This window comes from Equus przewalskii, chromosome 19 (assembly GCF_037783145.1).
Source record: "Equus przewalskii isolate Varuska chromosome 19, EquPr2, whole genome shotgun sequence".
NCBI classification, from domain to species: domain Eukaryota; kingdom Metazoa; phylum Chordata; class Mammalia; order Perissodactyla; family Equidae; genus Equus; species Equus przewalskii.
In genome coordinates, this window is record NC_091849.1 from 23,310,776 (window position 1) to 23,325,632 (window position 14,857).

General features: G+C 38.2%; 1 protein-coding gene across 18 annotated transcripts in view; it reads right to left on the reverse strand.

Moving 5' to 3' along the window:
• The window catches only part of LOC103541420 (cytidine monophosphate-N-acetylneuraminic acid hydroxylase), a 348,688-nt gene that overhangs the window by 53,567 nt on the left and 280,264 nt on the right, over nucleotides 1-14,857 (reverse strand). For all 18 annotated transcript variants that reach the window (XM_070584227.1, XM_070584218.1, XM_070584220.1 and 15 more), the window contains 4 exons: nucleotides 6,146-6,255; nucleotides 4,680-4,870; nucleotides 1,011-1,158; nucleotides 343-424 (listed from right to left, as the gene is read on the reverse strand). In XM_070584227.1, coding sequence (XP_070440328.1) covers nucleotides 343-424; nucleotides 1,011-1,158; nucleotides 4,680-4,870; nucleotides 6,146-6,255 — 531 coding nt within the window. The remainder of the gene's footprint in view (nucleotides 1-342; nucleotides 425-1,010; nucleotides 1,159-4,679; nucleotides 4,871-6,145; nucleotides 6,256-14,857) is intronic.

The window sequence follows — 14,857 nt, forward strand, 5'->3', positions numbered from 1 at the left end:
GGAAGAAGTTTATGATTATATTACAAAATAATATTTCAAGATGAAAGTAAGACACTTATTCAACAAAGTCAGTTTTGAAGAAACTGCTATTGGTGAAATACAGAATATCTGTTGCCTTATGAAAAAGAAACTTTGAACCTGTCACTACATAAACTATCTTACTGGTAATTTGTTCTCTGGAAAGATTATCTGAACGATAGCCTATTTTTTGAAGACAAGGATAGAATATACTATATCCTAAGGAAAAGAAGATGAATGTAGGATGAAATTTTGGATAGCTATTATTATCCTTCCTACCAAGAGTATTTTTATTTTTCATTGTTGATGAAGATAAGAAAGTACCTTTGTACTCCACAATAATGCAAGTGTCCATCTCAGGATGAACGCCATCCATCAAGATCATGAATCGAAGATTTTTGTCTACCTGGAATTTAACAATAAAACCAAAATCTATGTATGTCAGTTTGGCTTTTAATTCAATATTTGAGGAAGTTGCCACTTCTTCTGGAAAGAAATCCCTTTTATTCAGAACTGGACTTATTATCCTATACTATGGAGTTATATCATTGGTAAATAGAAAGCAAAATCATCTTTTAGTATAGCTTAAACATTGTATTTACACAGTATTATGTACAGACAAAATAGGCCAGTGTTTCTTCTTTTTTTTTAGGAATATTAGCCCTGAGCTAACATCTGCTGCGAATCCTCCTCTTTTTGCTAAGTAAGACTGGCCCTGAGCTAACATCCATGCCCATCTTCCTCTACTTTATACGTGGGATGCCTACCACAGCATGGCTTTTTGTCAGAGGTGCCATGTCTGCTCCCGGGATCCGAACCAGCGAATCCCGGGCCACCAAAGTGGAATGTGTGCACTGAACCACTGCGCCACTGGGCCAGTTCCAAGGCCAGTTTTCTTAAAGCAATTACTATCTAATCTTAAAGCAAGTACCTCATCTAAAATTTCCCCTGAAAGTATAACTGGAAAGCGCAAAAAAACATAGATATCTGACCTGCTGCCATATTCCAAATGGCACTACTTTGATATTAGTCAACTGGACACCGCTCTGATTCAGATTCCAAAATACAGGTCTTTCTGTGTTTCCAACATAAATGGGAATATCTGGTCTTCTCCCAGCAAGCTTCTTCAGAGTGGGGTAACTAGGATTAGAAGGACGAACAGGTTGAAAGGTGAAAAAATAAGACCATCTAGTATAAGAGACAATTTGCTCCTTACACAAAGATGTTGATCAAGAAGCAAGGAACTGAAAAACCAGACTCTCCCCAGAGTCCACAAGAGGAGCTTTTGCCTCAAGGCTGACTGTAAAGGGGAGGGGAATTTCCTAGAAGATTGCTCCTTATTGTTAGAACATATCACATATGATGGTATGTGTGTCAACCAGGTGTGCAAATTCCATCTTCCACATTGATGCTGCTTTGAGTGGGGGTAATTCTAACAGAAGGTACAGAGTGAAAAAGTCATGCTGAAGAAGCTTCTTGTAGGTGAAGATCTCCATGACCTTCACTTTTTTTCATTCTTCAAGCAGCACCTTCTAGTAAGAGAAAGGCCTGGATCGTAGGACGAGGAGAACCTGTGGGTTACCCACCACTGAGGACAGTTTTGCACCTTTCATAGGTTGACAGGCACACTTCAGTATACAGGATGAATTCTTTGTCTTTAAGGAGAATCAGTTACCAGTTAGGCAAGACGGTAGAGTTTAGTGTAGACACAAACTACATTCAACATTTGCAGTAATCCTGACTCAGTACACAGTTAACTGCCTGTGTGTTTTTGCATATCTACATAGATCAAGCCAACTTTCATCTATTGAGCATTCATTATACAAAAGGATTATATACCACTGTGAGGTGAGGCAGAAAGATGAATAATAAACAAATAAACAGCTAGATATAAATGTTTACATTATATTTCAAACATGGTGCTAGGCACTTTCACACGTTATTTTATTTGATTCTCAGAAAAAAAAACCTCTGAGTTTTTTGCTTTTATAAAGGAGGAAATGCATTCGGATATATACAGCTAACAAATAGTAAATTGGCATTCAAATTCAGGTTTTCTGATTCTAAACCTAGTGCTTCCTCTGTCTCAACATTAAAGAATGTACCAACTGGTTTAAGAATCAGACTTGTACATAGAGTAAATGTCAGGTGAGATAAGATATTTAATCATAAGAAAAATATAAACAAAATCTGTATATCAGCACTTACTAAATGTGCTAATATTCAAGTTCCAGCATTACATTAAAAGCTATCCAAATAAGTAGAACACAGGGGCAAAAAATCAGCATTTCTTCTCTAAAAACAAAGGACTCAAAAAATGGCGTCTTTGAATATGCCTTCAATCTCTGGATTCAGCACCTAAATTTTCTATTTTAAAGGACTTTGAGAGTTAGGATAAATGACTCTAAAATAGATGTTTATGGCTTCGTGATTTTTTAATTGTTGACAGTTCTCACTGGCATCTATTAATAACATCATCTGTTACAATACTCACTATATTGACATAATGAAATCACTTTTTTTTGGCTAAAGATTTTCTCTAAAGCACATTGACCTTTTCCTTATTTTTGTGAATCAAGGAGGTTTTTATTCAGTAAATGAAGGTCAGACAAGAGGAATGGGGACAAATGACCCTGACGTTTATAGGTTGACTAGGCAAGAGTCAAAAAGTAAGGGTTTATCAAGGAAATAGACTCAAAGGAGTGAAAATTACAAGCTTTGGTAACTTTTCAGTAATAAGCTATTGGTAATACACTACTCATCCAATGCGTTGTGATATTATGGTTGAGAACTGGTGTTTCCATGCCTGACCACTTTGCCCACCCCTGCAACCAAAACTAAATTAGCTCCAGGATAATGGTTGGGAAATAACTGGACTAAATGACATGAAAAGATCTTATCCTGCCTAAAATTCAGTGTATTTCCATGGGATGTTTCTCTTCAGGATTTTAGTCAATTGCACCTTGTAACAGGCATTATAAAGCAATCACCTCATTTATGTGAATAAGCTATATAAATTTACCACCACACATTACTGTTATTACATAATGCCTGAACCCAGGGCTGTCATAACCCTGGAGTTGTAGAAGTTTAGTTCCAGAAATTTGTGTGGGACAAAGGTATCATGCAATCAGACAAGTAGTTTTTTGTTTTTTGTTTTTTGAGAAAGATTAGCCCTGAGCTAACATCTGCTGCCAAACCTCCTCTTTTTGCTGAGGAAGACTGACCCTGAGCTAACGGCCATGCCCATCTTCCTCTACTTTACATGTGGGACGCCTGCCACAGCATGGCTTGACCAGCGGTGCATAAGTCTGCACCTGGGATCTGAACTGGTGAACACCAGGCTACTGAAGTGGAACGTGCAGACTTAACTGCTGCGCGACCAGGCCAGCCCCTAGACAGGTAGATTTTTCATCACAGCACCACAATACCCCAGTGATTTGTGGTCAGTTTAGAAGTGTGTTACAAGTAATTTGCTACTAAAGCAGTTTATCACTTAAGTTTTTAAACTGTTTCCTTTAAAAAGATGTATGAGAACATACTCACCCTTAGACCCCATATGCTTTAAAATAGAGAATCAAGAGGCCAGACAACCAGCAGATAACGTATTTCCCCTAACCATGGAACATTTCTATCAAAGTATGTCCTACATGTGAACTCTGTCATGTAAGGTCACAGGGAAAAAAGTTGGTTGAACTTGCCTCTTTTTAGAACATTGTGGGCATTGCTATGTGTTTATGTTGGCAGCCCAGCAGTAGTGATACAAACTTCTGAACAAGGATAAACAAACATGACCCTGTAACTAAACCGGGGATTGGGAACATGACCCTCCCTCTTCCCTTAACTGTTCATTCGCAAATGTGTGTGGTTTTGTGGTGAAAGTTCCGCTGTCTCCTGCCTTCTTGACTGCCTGGCTTAGGGACGACTCAGTTCCCATCATCAGTTTCACATTGCCCTGGCTTCAGTGAAGTGTTGGATGAGCTTGACTCAGGGTTAACAAGTTGGGAGCGCAGCATTGTCGGGGTGCTATAAATCAGGAGATGGCAAACCCCAGTGACCTGTTGCTGCAAGCCAAGAATAGTTTGTACCTTTTAAAATGGTTGAAGAGGAAATCAAACCGATGAAAATTACACGATATTCACGTCATTGTCCATAAATAAGGTTTTGTTGGAACACAGGCTCAGTCAGGACTGTCTGTGGCTGCTTTTGTGCTGCAACAGCGGAGTAGTTGCAACTTCAACCCCATGGCTTATAAAGCCTAAAATATTTACACTCTGGCCTTTTTATACAAAATGCGTGCTGATGCCTGCTATAAACGTTGAACTGAAAAAGGAAGTCAACTTTGATGATCCTTAAACCTAGACTTTACCAAGCGGCCTGAGAGTGGGAAGTGAGACGGTAGGATTATTAACCCTGTCCTCCACCCCACAATAGCCCCTTCCTCATTCCCAATGGTGTAAAGTGTGGAAGCACTTTTAAAATTACGCTATGCAATTGCAAGCATTTGTCTAAATCAGTCCTCTAAAGATCTAAAATAGTCCTCTTTTTATCATTCCAACAAACCCTACCTCAAAGTCAGCAATGATTGCAAAACAACCTGAAAACATGTTATATCTTTACTGCAGGATTTTCTTATGAGTTTAGCGCTTAGACGTCATTACCTCAAGTGGTCTGAGTGCATGTGACTGATGTAAATTAGGTCTGCCCGGCACAGCCTCTCCAGCCAATCAGAGGGAGGCTCATGTAGCAACCACCAGCCTCGGGCAAAAGCAGGACCAGTTAACCAAGGGTCAAACACCATTCTCTTGTCTCCCAGCTTGAGGTCCATGCAGGCATGAGTGAGGTATGTTACCTGTCAGAAAAAAGCCAGATTCAGATTATCAAATCATTCCTGGCCAGCAGCAATGAACTGAAATGTTTGGGCTGCTTAGCCGACAGGTCACGTTGGAGAACCTTGCTCCCAAGCACGCTCAGGCAAATAGGACCCAAGTGAGACACAGCAGGAGTCTTTAGAGAGAATACAACTCCCAGAACAGGTCACTACTTTATTAGAACAGAAATTCTCAGGGTTGGTTTTAGGTGTCAAGCCAATTGATTTACCTTGATTTCCTCTATTTATATTAGCTCCTAGATACTTACATACAGTTTGCACTGCAGAAAATCTTTTGTGACCAGTCCTTCAAAGCATAATTTACAAGGAAGGGCAGTTAGAGATATTATGACAGACACTGGAGGATTTAAATGCCAGAGTGTCTGTGAATAGTCTATGAACGAATGATTCCTGTTGAGTTTGGTGGGTTGGCATAGCCATGCAGCCTGGCTACACAGACTTGCAAGGCTTTCTCTTCTAAATTACCTGCTAACTCTCTGAGGATGTCAAGGTTCTCTGAGAATGGCTATAAACAATGACTCAGAGACAGGCACAGACGGGAGGACTGCAAATCAATTCCTCACTCCCTTTCCATGGCCTGGCACATCCACAGGAAAAAGGAGTCCACCAAGAAGCAGAAAGAGGTAACAGAAACTCCAATGTGAAAAGCCAACAAAGAGAGTGAGGAGAGGCTGAGGAATCCAATTCCATTTTATTAGACTTATTCTGGATAGTATAATAAGTTGTTTCCCCAAATAGTAACTGCCCGTTTTTACAAGCTTCCCAAATATTCCAGAAAAATAAATTTTTGATTGCTTGCCCCTCCCAAACTACCAAAGTGTTTGTTCTGGAGGAAACTCTCTTCTAAAGCTAGTAAAAATGCACAAGAAGTTTTGTAAAAGATTTTAGGGCAATGTGCAGAAATACGCAACCGGCCATTTTATCTGACCATGATCTGGTGTCAAGGATAAAGTCTGAGTTTCCTCCAGGAGTTTCGCTGACTCTCCTTTGGGATCTCCTTTAAAGGTTTTGTTTCTGGTTTGTGGTTTTCTTTCTGGATATATTTCCTTGAAATCCCTGCCAAGTTCTAGGGCTTCCTAAAACATTCACTCAACAGTTCAGAATAATTTTATTTTATGTGCTAACTCACCACTTCAAAGAGTATTCAAGGTAATATAGGATGTAAATATATATATAAATGGACATCTTAGTTTTATTTATAGTTTTAATAATATTCCAATTTTAATGTTCCCTTACCTGTACCTCCCCATAGGCCAAATCTTCAGGAGACCTGGGCTCTGAATCCCAGGGGTTAGGAGGATTCAGTTCTAGAAGCAGTAGTCCATTTCCTTCATCCATTTCAACAACTAGAACCAAAGGGGAACAAATCTGGATTAACAACAAAAGTGACTTTGAAAAAGCATCAGTAAAATAGAAATGCATGGCTCAGGTACACAGAGTACTAAAAATCAAAGGAAAATCAAAACAAAAGGCAAAGCTCATTTGTGTCAAGCAATATCTGCTGAGACGAGAGCTTGAGACCAACATCAATTCATTTCTTTACCCATATTACACTTAAGGAACTCACGAGATCTCAGTTGTGTCAGGGACACAGACACACACAGTGTCGTTAATACAATGAAATCAGTGATTGACAGAGATGAGTTCAAGGTGCTATGGGAGTGTATAGGAAGGGGCACCTAATCTGGCTACTTATAGATCAAAGCAGATTTCATATAGGAAGTAATCCTCCAGCTAGACTTGAAAGATGAAGTGTTTGGGGCAGACAAAAGAGTATGCTGATGTGAAGCAAAAGGGATGAGAGAACAGCATGTGCAAAGACACTGGGGCATGGGGGAGCTTGATATTCACAAAGTGACTGGTAATTTATGATAAAGAAAAACTGTGCTTGAGCCAGACAGCATAGACAGCCCAGAGTAGGTCACAAAGGACCCTAAATACACGCTAAAGAGGAGTTTGTATTTTATCTTGTGACAATGAGGGGTCAAGGAAGAGTTTCAAGCAATTGTGACAGACTCTGCTGGTGGCCTGCACAAAATCTATCTATTCTTTCCTTTCTCCTTACTATTAGCATCCTAATTTTTTTTTAGGAGTGGTGATATGCCCATCTAAAGATCACAATTTCCCAGGCCCCCTTGCAATTATGAGTGGCCACAGACATAGCTCTACGTTCAGTATATATAGTTCTGGTCAGTGAGGTGTGACGAGAAGTCTACCAACGGGACTTCCAGGAACAGTTGTATTTTCCTGACAAAGAGGGACAAGCCCAAGGGACCCACATTGTTTTCCCTTTATCTTTCCTCTCTTTTATTTGGAACCTAGTTGTCATGCCTGGAGGAGTAGGAGCCATCTTGAGATCCTGAGAAAAAGAGCCAGATGCTAAGGATGACAGAGCAGGAAGACAAAAGGAACTTGGCTCCTTGAAAAACCACGGAACACCCATAATGCCCAGGGCTGCCTGCTTTCCAACTTCTTGTGCTGTAAGAAAAAGAACCCCCTATATGATCGGGCCACTTTTATCTGTGTTTTCTGTTATAACAGCCGAAAACAATACCTAACTGCTATAACAAGGGAGTATTCCAAGCAGAACTTAATTTTAGAAAGATGCTGTGAGACACACAGGAAGGATCAATTGGAGGGAGGCAGGGTCATATCTGAGAGCTCTGACTGTAGTTTTGGGAGGCCATCAGCAAACTTGTCCTGGTCATGGGCTCAGGAGATGGATCGCCTTGTTTGGAACTCTCACTCTCCCACTTAACACTGAATAGCTGGGTGATCTTGGGTGAGTTACTTGATTTCTCCTTTCTTCTGTGCTTTTATCTTTAACACTAGATATCTCCAAGGACCGTTAATCCTAATAAATGCCAGCAATTTTATTAATTGCTAAATGAAAGCAAATGAGATCCTAGACCAAAGCAGTCTCTGTGGAAACAGCATCACCGCCCTGACCTCAAAGCCAAGCTTTTTCCTCCTTTCTTCAAAGTATATAAAAAAAAGTTTGACCTGCACTTTTAAAGTGAATATTAATTATGCTCTGTAAGACAACTGCTTATGGAAGAAACTGAGGTAAAAATTACCCATAAAACAAGAAATGGTACATTTTAGAATTTTCCCCAGTAGTTGTGAACAAAGATTTATATACGCTGTCAAACTTCGATTTTCAAGGTCATAGTGACAGACTATAATAAATAAAAAGTTGAAAACTTAAAGAATTACCTCCCCCAAAGTCCGTTTTTCTTTCTCACTTCCCTAGCCTCACCCTCATGTGTCTGTACTTATGTTCTCCTTCTCTGCCCCTGACAAACTGATGACTCATTGATGTCCCTGGAAAGCTCTCCCTGGTATCAGCACTACTGGCTCCCTGGCATCACTGGGGACTCAGATGTCACCTTATCAGAGAGGCTTTCTGACCACTCTATCTAAAATATTAGTCTCCAGCCCACAACAGTGCTACCCCTCTCCAGCCCTCCACCCCTTGTTATTTTTCTTCCTTGCCCTTATCATCACTGGGCATATGCCATATTGTTTGCTTGTGGTCTGTCTCCCCTACAAGATATAAGCTCCAGAAGGGGCTGCACAGCCCCCTCTCTCAACCTAGGCACTGCTCCTGCCAAGACTTGGCACTTTAAGTTGGGAAACTGAAATATAGGATTATCTCAACATAAGCTAAAAATAACATTTCTTCTTAGTTTTTAAAAGAGCACTTTAAAAACTAGAAACATGATTGTAGCAGATAGTGTCCATTGGACCCGACAGACCCACTCTTTTCTCCCTTTCTCCACTCTTGTCCACCTGCTGCCTTCTTCAGGAGGTGGAGTCATATAGACTACAACAAAGGGCTCCCATACCTTCCGCCTTCTAGGTGAGTTTGGCTAGTAGGCAGCTCCGGGGCAAGATGACACGATAATTCCATGAGGTTGGGTTGTTTGTTGTCTGGCTCTTTCCCTGTAAGGTCACTTTAACCTAGCCGTGTTCTGGGCACTGACACAAGTCACAGCTCCACTCAGGGAGGCTGGTTCTTCATGACTCTCTTTTAGATTATGGAAACTGCTTCCCTCTTCATCCCTTTGGGCCTAAAGATGGATAACTTGGTTGCTATTAACTCCAGGTTACTCCATCTGCCCCTGTGTTTTTCCCACATCCACACCCTATAAAAAGTCCTTTTGTGGGGCCAGCCCCATGGCCAAGTCGCTAAAGTTCTATGCGCTCTGCTTCAGCAGCCCAGGTTTTGTAGGTTTGGATCTGGGTGCAGACCTACTCCACTCATCAGCCATGCTGTGGAGGCGTCCCACATACAAAGTAAAGGAAGATCGGCACACATGTCAGCTCAGGGCTAATCTTCCTCAAGCAAAAGAAAAAAAAAAGAGGAGGATTGGCAACAGACGTTAGCTTAGGGTGAACTTTCTCACACACACAAAAAAATCCTTTTGTGAATACACCCTCCTCAAATTATCCTTATTTGAGGGTGCCATCTGCTTTCCTTTTGTGAATCTAACTAATAAAGTAACTAAGAATAGTTTTCCTGAAACCCCAAATTCAGAAGCAGGATTCCCTCTGGGGGATGGAGAGATATGTCCTATGATCAAGGAAAGGTACATAAAGATCTTTCATTGTTAATGTTTTACGTCGTAAGCTCAGTGCTGGTACACGGGTGTTCACTCTATTATTTTTTATATCTTTTAAATATTGCTTAAGAATTTAATAAAAATATTTTTTATAATAATTTTTTTCATAATAATTTTAATAATTTTTCATAATAATTTTTTTCATAATAATTTTTTTCTTCATAATAGTTAGCTTATTTAATAGTGAAACACAAATGGCTTTCTTAATAAAATCAGGAACACGCAAAGAATGCCCTTATTATTTAACTATGTTCTTGAAAATGCAGTGGTATAACAAAGATACATATTATTACTATTTCCAGGTTATATGATTGCTAGAAAACAGTGTCACGAAATGGAAAGAATGCTGATTTCGGAAACATCTGGATAGCAGTCCTGACTCTACTGCTTATTAGCAGTATCCTGAGCTTCGCTTTCCTGATCTGTAAAATAGGATTAAGATACCTATACTTCATAGAGTTGCTGTGGGATTAAACGAGATGATAGATCCTAAAGTGTCTAGCACTATGTCTGGTACAGAGAAGGCATTTAATAAATAAGAGCATTATTATGATAGCTGTTTTACCTTCAAAGAATGAGTAGAGTTAAAAAGAAAGCTTGATATTAGACAAACAAACCTATAGATTAGCAAATACTAGTTAGAAAGTACAACGGTATTATGGAAGACTCTCAGAAAACTTCTGCACTGGTACCCACTCTTAAGGATTTTTCTTCTTCAGAATTTCTCTCTCAAGAAAAGCAGAAACAAGAAAGAATCTGCATCTCTTAACTATTGTTCCAAAGCGAGTACTATAAAGGTCTCTACACCCCTTGTACAAAAATAAATTGCACATATGCAAAAGAAGAATGTAACATCTGCAAAATCCCTGCCTCTGTAAAGTAGTGAGAATGTGGTATCCTTCTTTTGACCTCAGAATCTGAAATAGGTCATTTGGGTTATAACAATATTTATCCAGAAGAACAAACAAATGGAATTCCTTACAATCTTTTGATAAGGAAGAATAAAGAGAAAGAATTAGAACAAAAACATATTAGAAAACTATGATAATTAAATCATTGGTTATTGGCATAAGGACAGTCAAGAAGAGGGTCCTAATTAAATAACTGTTTACTATATTCCAAAGGAAGGACCATAAATCGATGGGAAAGGAAAGGCTATCTAACAAATGGTGCTGTGGCAATTGGTTAGCTAAGTATTCTAATTGGTTAAAAACACAAGGAAAAGCAACCAAGTCATCAAGAAGTATGATACAATAGAATATCAAAGGGAGGATTCTGAAGTCCAACAGCAATGGAAACAATTCCAATGGAAAATTTGCATGGATACAAATGTAAAATGAAAGAGTTCTAACATCAAATTGGAAAACTGGCAAACACATTTGGAAAATATTAGCATCACATTTGAGAGACAAACACAATTTAAAATAATGAGATGCTATTTTTTGCCTCAAACGAGAAAAGTCTGATCTAAGACTAAGAATGCCCTGAGCTGGTAAGGTATGAGGGAAAAAAGTCAGGCTTTTATACTAAGAGGCAAGAGAAAAATTGGTCCATTCCAAATAACGGATGGTAATGCAATACATATTAAAGAGTGGATGAATGGATTATGGACTCATTCATTCATTTAGGATCTCAAGTGAAGAGGACTGTGTTAGTCATAATTTTCAGTTCATGATACATTATATTTGGTGCAGGCAAAGCTCCTCATGCATTCATTCATTCATTTTGCTTATCTCTATTTCCCTCTCTTATTTCCCTTTCCTCCCCTACAGCTACGATTTGAATGTTCATGAAAAATCTGTATTATATTGTGTGTGTGCATTTATATAAATGGTAGTGGGTCTCTAGTCTTTTTTTTTCCTTTTTCACTCAATACTATATTTTAAGATTCTTCCATGTTGCCATGTGTACATATAGTCCACTTCTAACTGCAGTTTAGTATTCCATGGTGCATGTCCACCACATTTTACCTATTCACTGTCCCAGTGGTGGACTCCCAGATTCTGTCACAACAGGATTTCTTTGGGATATAAACAGAAGTGGGACTGATGGATCACAGTGGGTTCATAACTCTCCTCTGACTAAGCACTGTCAAATTACTTTGCAGAATGGCTGCACCGGCCACACTCCCCCTACAGGCATAAGGATTTCTATATCCCTGTATCTCTGACAACATTTGGCATCATCCTAGTTCCTAACTTTTACCAGTGGAAAAAATGTAAAGTGATACTTTATGGCTTTATTTTGCAGTTTTCTGATCATTAGTGAGTTTGAGCTATTCTTCATATGCTTATTAGCCTTTTGGGATTCTTCTTGTGTAAAATGCTAGCTCATGTCCTTTCGTCATTTTTATGGTGAGTTTCCTGTCTTTTCCTTGTCAATTTGTGTTCCTTCCTCCTATATGCTAGATAATATTCCCTTGTTGGTTGTAAAGATCATAGAATAATCGCCCAAATTATCATATATCTTTTAACTTTGTCCATGGTGTCCATTTAGCAGAAATTTTTAGTTGATAAAATCATATTCATCAGTTTTTAATTTTTAAAAAATTTTTGCCCTACGAGCTACTTTTGAAGTGTCAGTTAAAGAATCAAGAAGTGCCATCCCATCTCTAGGTCACAAAGATATTCTCCTACATTTCTTTTCTTACTTTTATAGTCTTACCTCTCTCATTTAGGCTATCAGTCCATGTGAAGCCCACCTTTATACTGAGGTGTATGAGGTGTTAGACATGAGTAAAAGCTCTAATTAGTCATAAGATTTTGCCAGTAATTCAACTATCTTATGGAAAGAACTCAAAAAAAAAAGGGGGGGGGAGCTCTTATGCACGAAGACCATAGTTTTCAATGGCAAAAATAAAACTATAACAGCCTAAATTCTAACAACAGAGAAATGGCTAAATAAATCATATAAGTTAATATATAATGTAAACATGCTTTAAAATTAGGTATATATAGAATCTGACATAATATGACTAATATCTATTATAATATTAACAGATAAAAAACAGGATACAAAATAATTTATACAGAATAATTACAATTATTTGTAAAAGTACGCCTAAAAGGAAGACGAGAAGATAGAACAACTAAAGTATAAAGAAGGAAGCAGAAGTTTTAAACAATACTATAAACCAACCAGACCTAACAGACATATACAGAACACTCCACCCAATAACAGAATACACATTCTTTTAAGTATATGTGGAATATTCTCCAGTATAGACCATATGTTAGGCCATAAAACAAGTTGCAATAAATTTAAAAGGATCGTAGTCAGACAAAGTACATTCTCTGACCACAATGAAATGAAATTAGATATCAATATGAGAAGAAAGCTGGGAAATTCACAAATACATAGAAATTAAACAACATCATTCTAAATACAAATGGTTTAAGACAGAAATCACAAGAGAAATGAGAAAATACTTTGAAACCAACAAAAACATAACATGTTGAAACTTATGGAATACAGCTAAAAGTGGTAAAAGGAAATTTATACCTGTACTTGCCTATATTAAAAAAGATCTCAAATAAAAAACCTAACCTTCCACCTTAAGAAACTAGAAACAGAAGAGCAAACTAAACCCAAAGTAAGCAGAAGGAAGGACATAATTTAAAAATTAGAGCAGAAATAAATGAAATTGAGAATAGAAAAATGAGAGAAAAATCAATGAAAATAAAAGTTGGCTCTTTGAAACGATGAACAAAATTTACAAACTTTCAGCTAGATGGACCAAGAAAAAAAGAGAGACTGAACTTACTAAAATCAGGAATGAAAAGGGGACATTACTACTGATCTTACAAAAATAATGAGGACATAAGGAAATACTATAAACGATTGTACATCAACAAATTAGATAACCCAGGTGAAACGCAGAAATTTGTACAAAGACACAAATTAACAAAACTGACTCAAGAAGAAACAGAATATCTGAGCAGACCCAAAACAAATAACGATATTAAATTAGTAATCAAAATGTTTCCCACAAAGATTAGTTCAGGCCCAGACGGCTTCACTGGTGAATTTGACCAAATGTTTAAAGAAGCATCAACACCAATACCTCACAAATTCTTCCAACAAACAGAAGAAGAGGGAACACTTCCCAACTCATTCTATGAGGCCAGTATTACCCTGATGCAAATACCAGACAAAGACATCACAAGAAAAGGAAAACTAGAGACTAATATGCCTTATGAATATAGATATAAAAATCTTTAACAAAATATTAGAAAACACGATTTAGCAATATAAAAAAGAATTATACACCACGATCAAGTGGGGTTCATGTAAGGCTGTTTCAATATTTGAAAAGCCATTAACGAAATACATCACATTAATAGAACAAAGGGGGAAAAAATGCATGATCTTCTCAATTAATGCAAAAAAGGCATTTAACAAAGTCCAACGCCCTTTCATGATAAAAACACTCAGAGAACTTACAAGGGAATGCTCCCAACCTGCAAAAGGGAATCTAAGAAAACCCCACAGTTAACATCATACTTTATAGTGAAAGATTGGATGCCTTCCCCCCAAGAACAGGAAAAGGACAAGTATGTCTGCTCTTGCCACTTCTACCTGGAGGTTCAAGCCAAGGAAATTGGGCAAGAAAAGGCAATAAGAATATAGCTACTACCAATATTATCTCCATTTGAGGAAACTAAAGCATAAAGAGGTTCCATAACTCACCCAAAGTCACTTAATTGTGTGTTCAAGCCCCGGACCTGAACCCCATTGCCTTCTCTCTTAACAATTTTGCTATATTGTCTCTACAGGTCTTGTCCAAAAGACTTAGAAGTTTTCGTAAAAGGCCCAAAGCATCTATAGATTTCTGGGTTACATAGTCACAAGATTTATAGTCCGTTGTCCTTTCACTTACATAAACTAACAGTTTATTATGTTCAAACCTATGCTTATCAGTTCTTATTGGTTTTGCCCAAATAAATTTTTAACAGTATTTGTATTGCACATGTATTCAGTTTCTGATAACAAGAGAGCCTGCAGGGTTCCAACTCTTCCCAGAATAGCATTCTATCTTCTTGGGGGAAGAATGGAAAATGACTTGCATCTCAACAAGTGACGCTTCTGCTCATAGGGGAACTGGGAGAATGCCTGTGCAGGGCAGGATCTTCTTCAAAAAATCACTAGGAGTTGGTCTTACCAAGACACATGGGCAAGAGTGGCCCTGATATTCTATACCATATCCTATGGTCACAATAATTTGAGCCTGAAAAAATGTAAAGGTAGCATCATCTAAGTCCCTAGATGGAGTTACAGCCCAGGAAGCCCCCAGCTCAGCTCCCTTCACAGGTAACAAATAGTA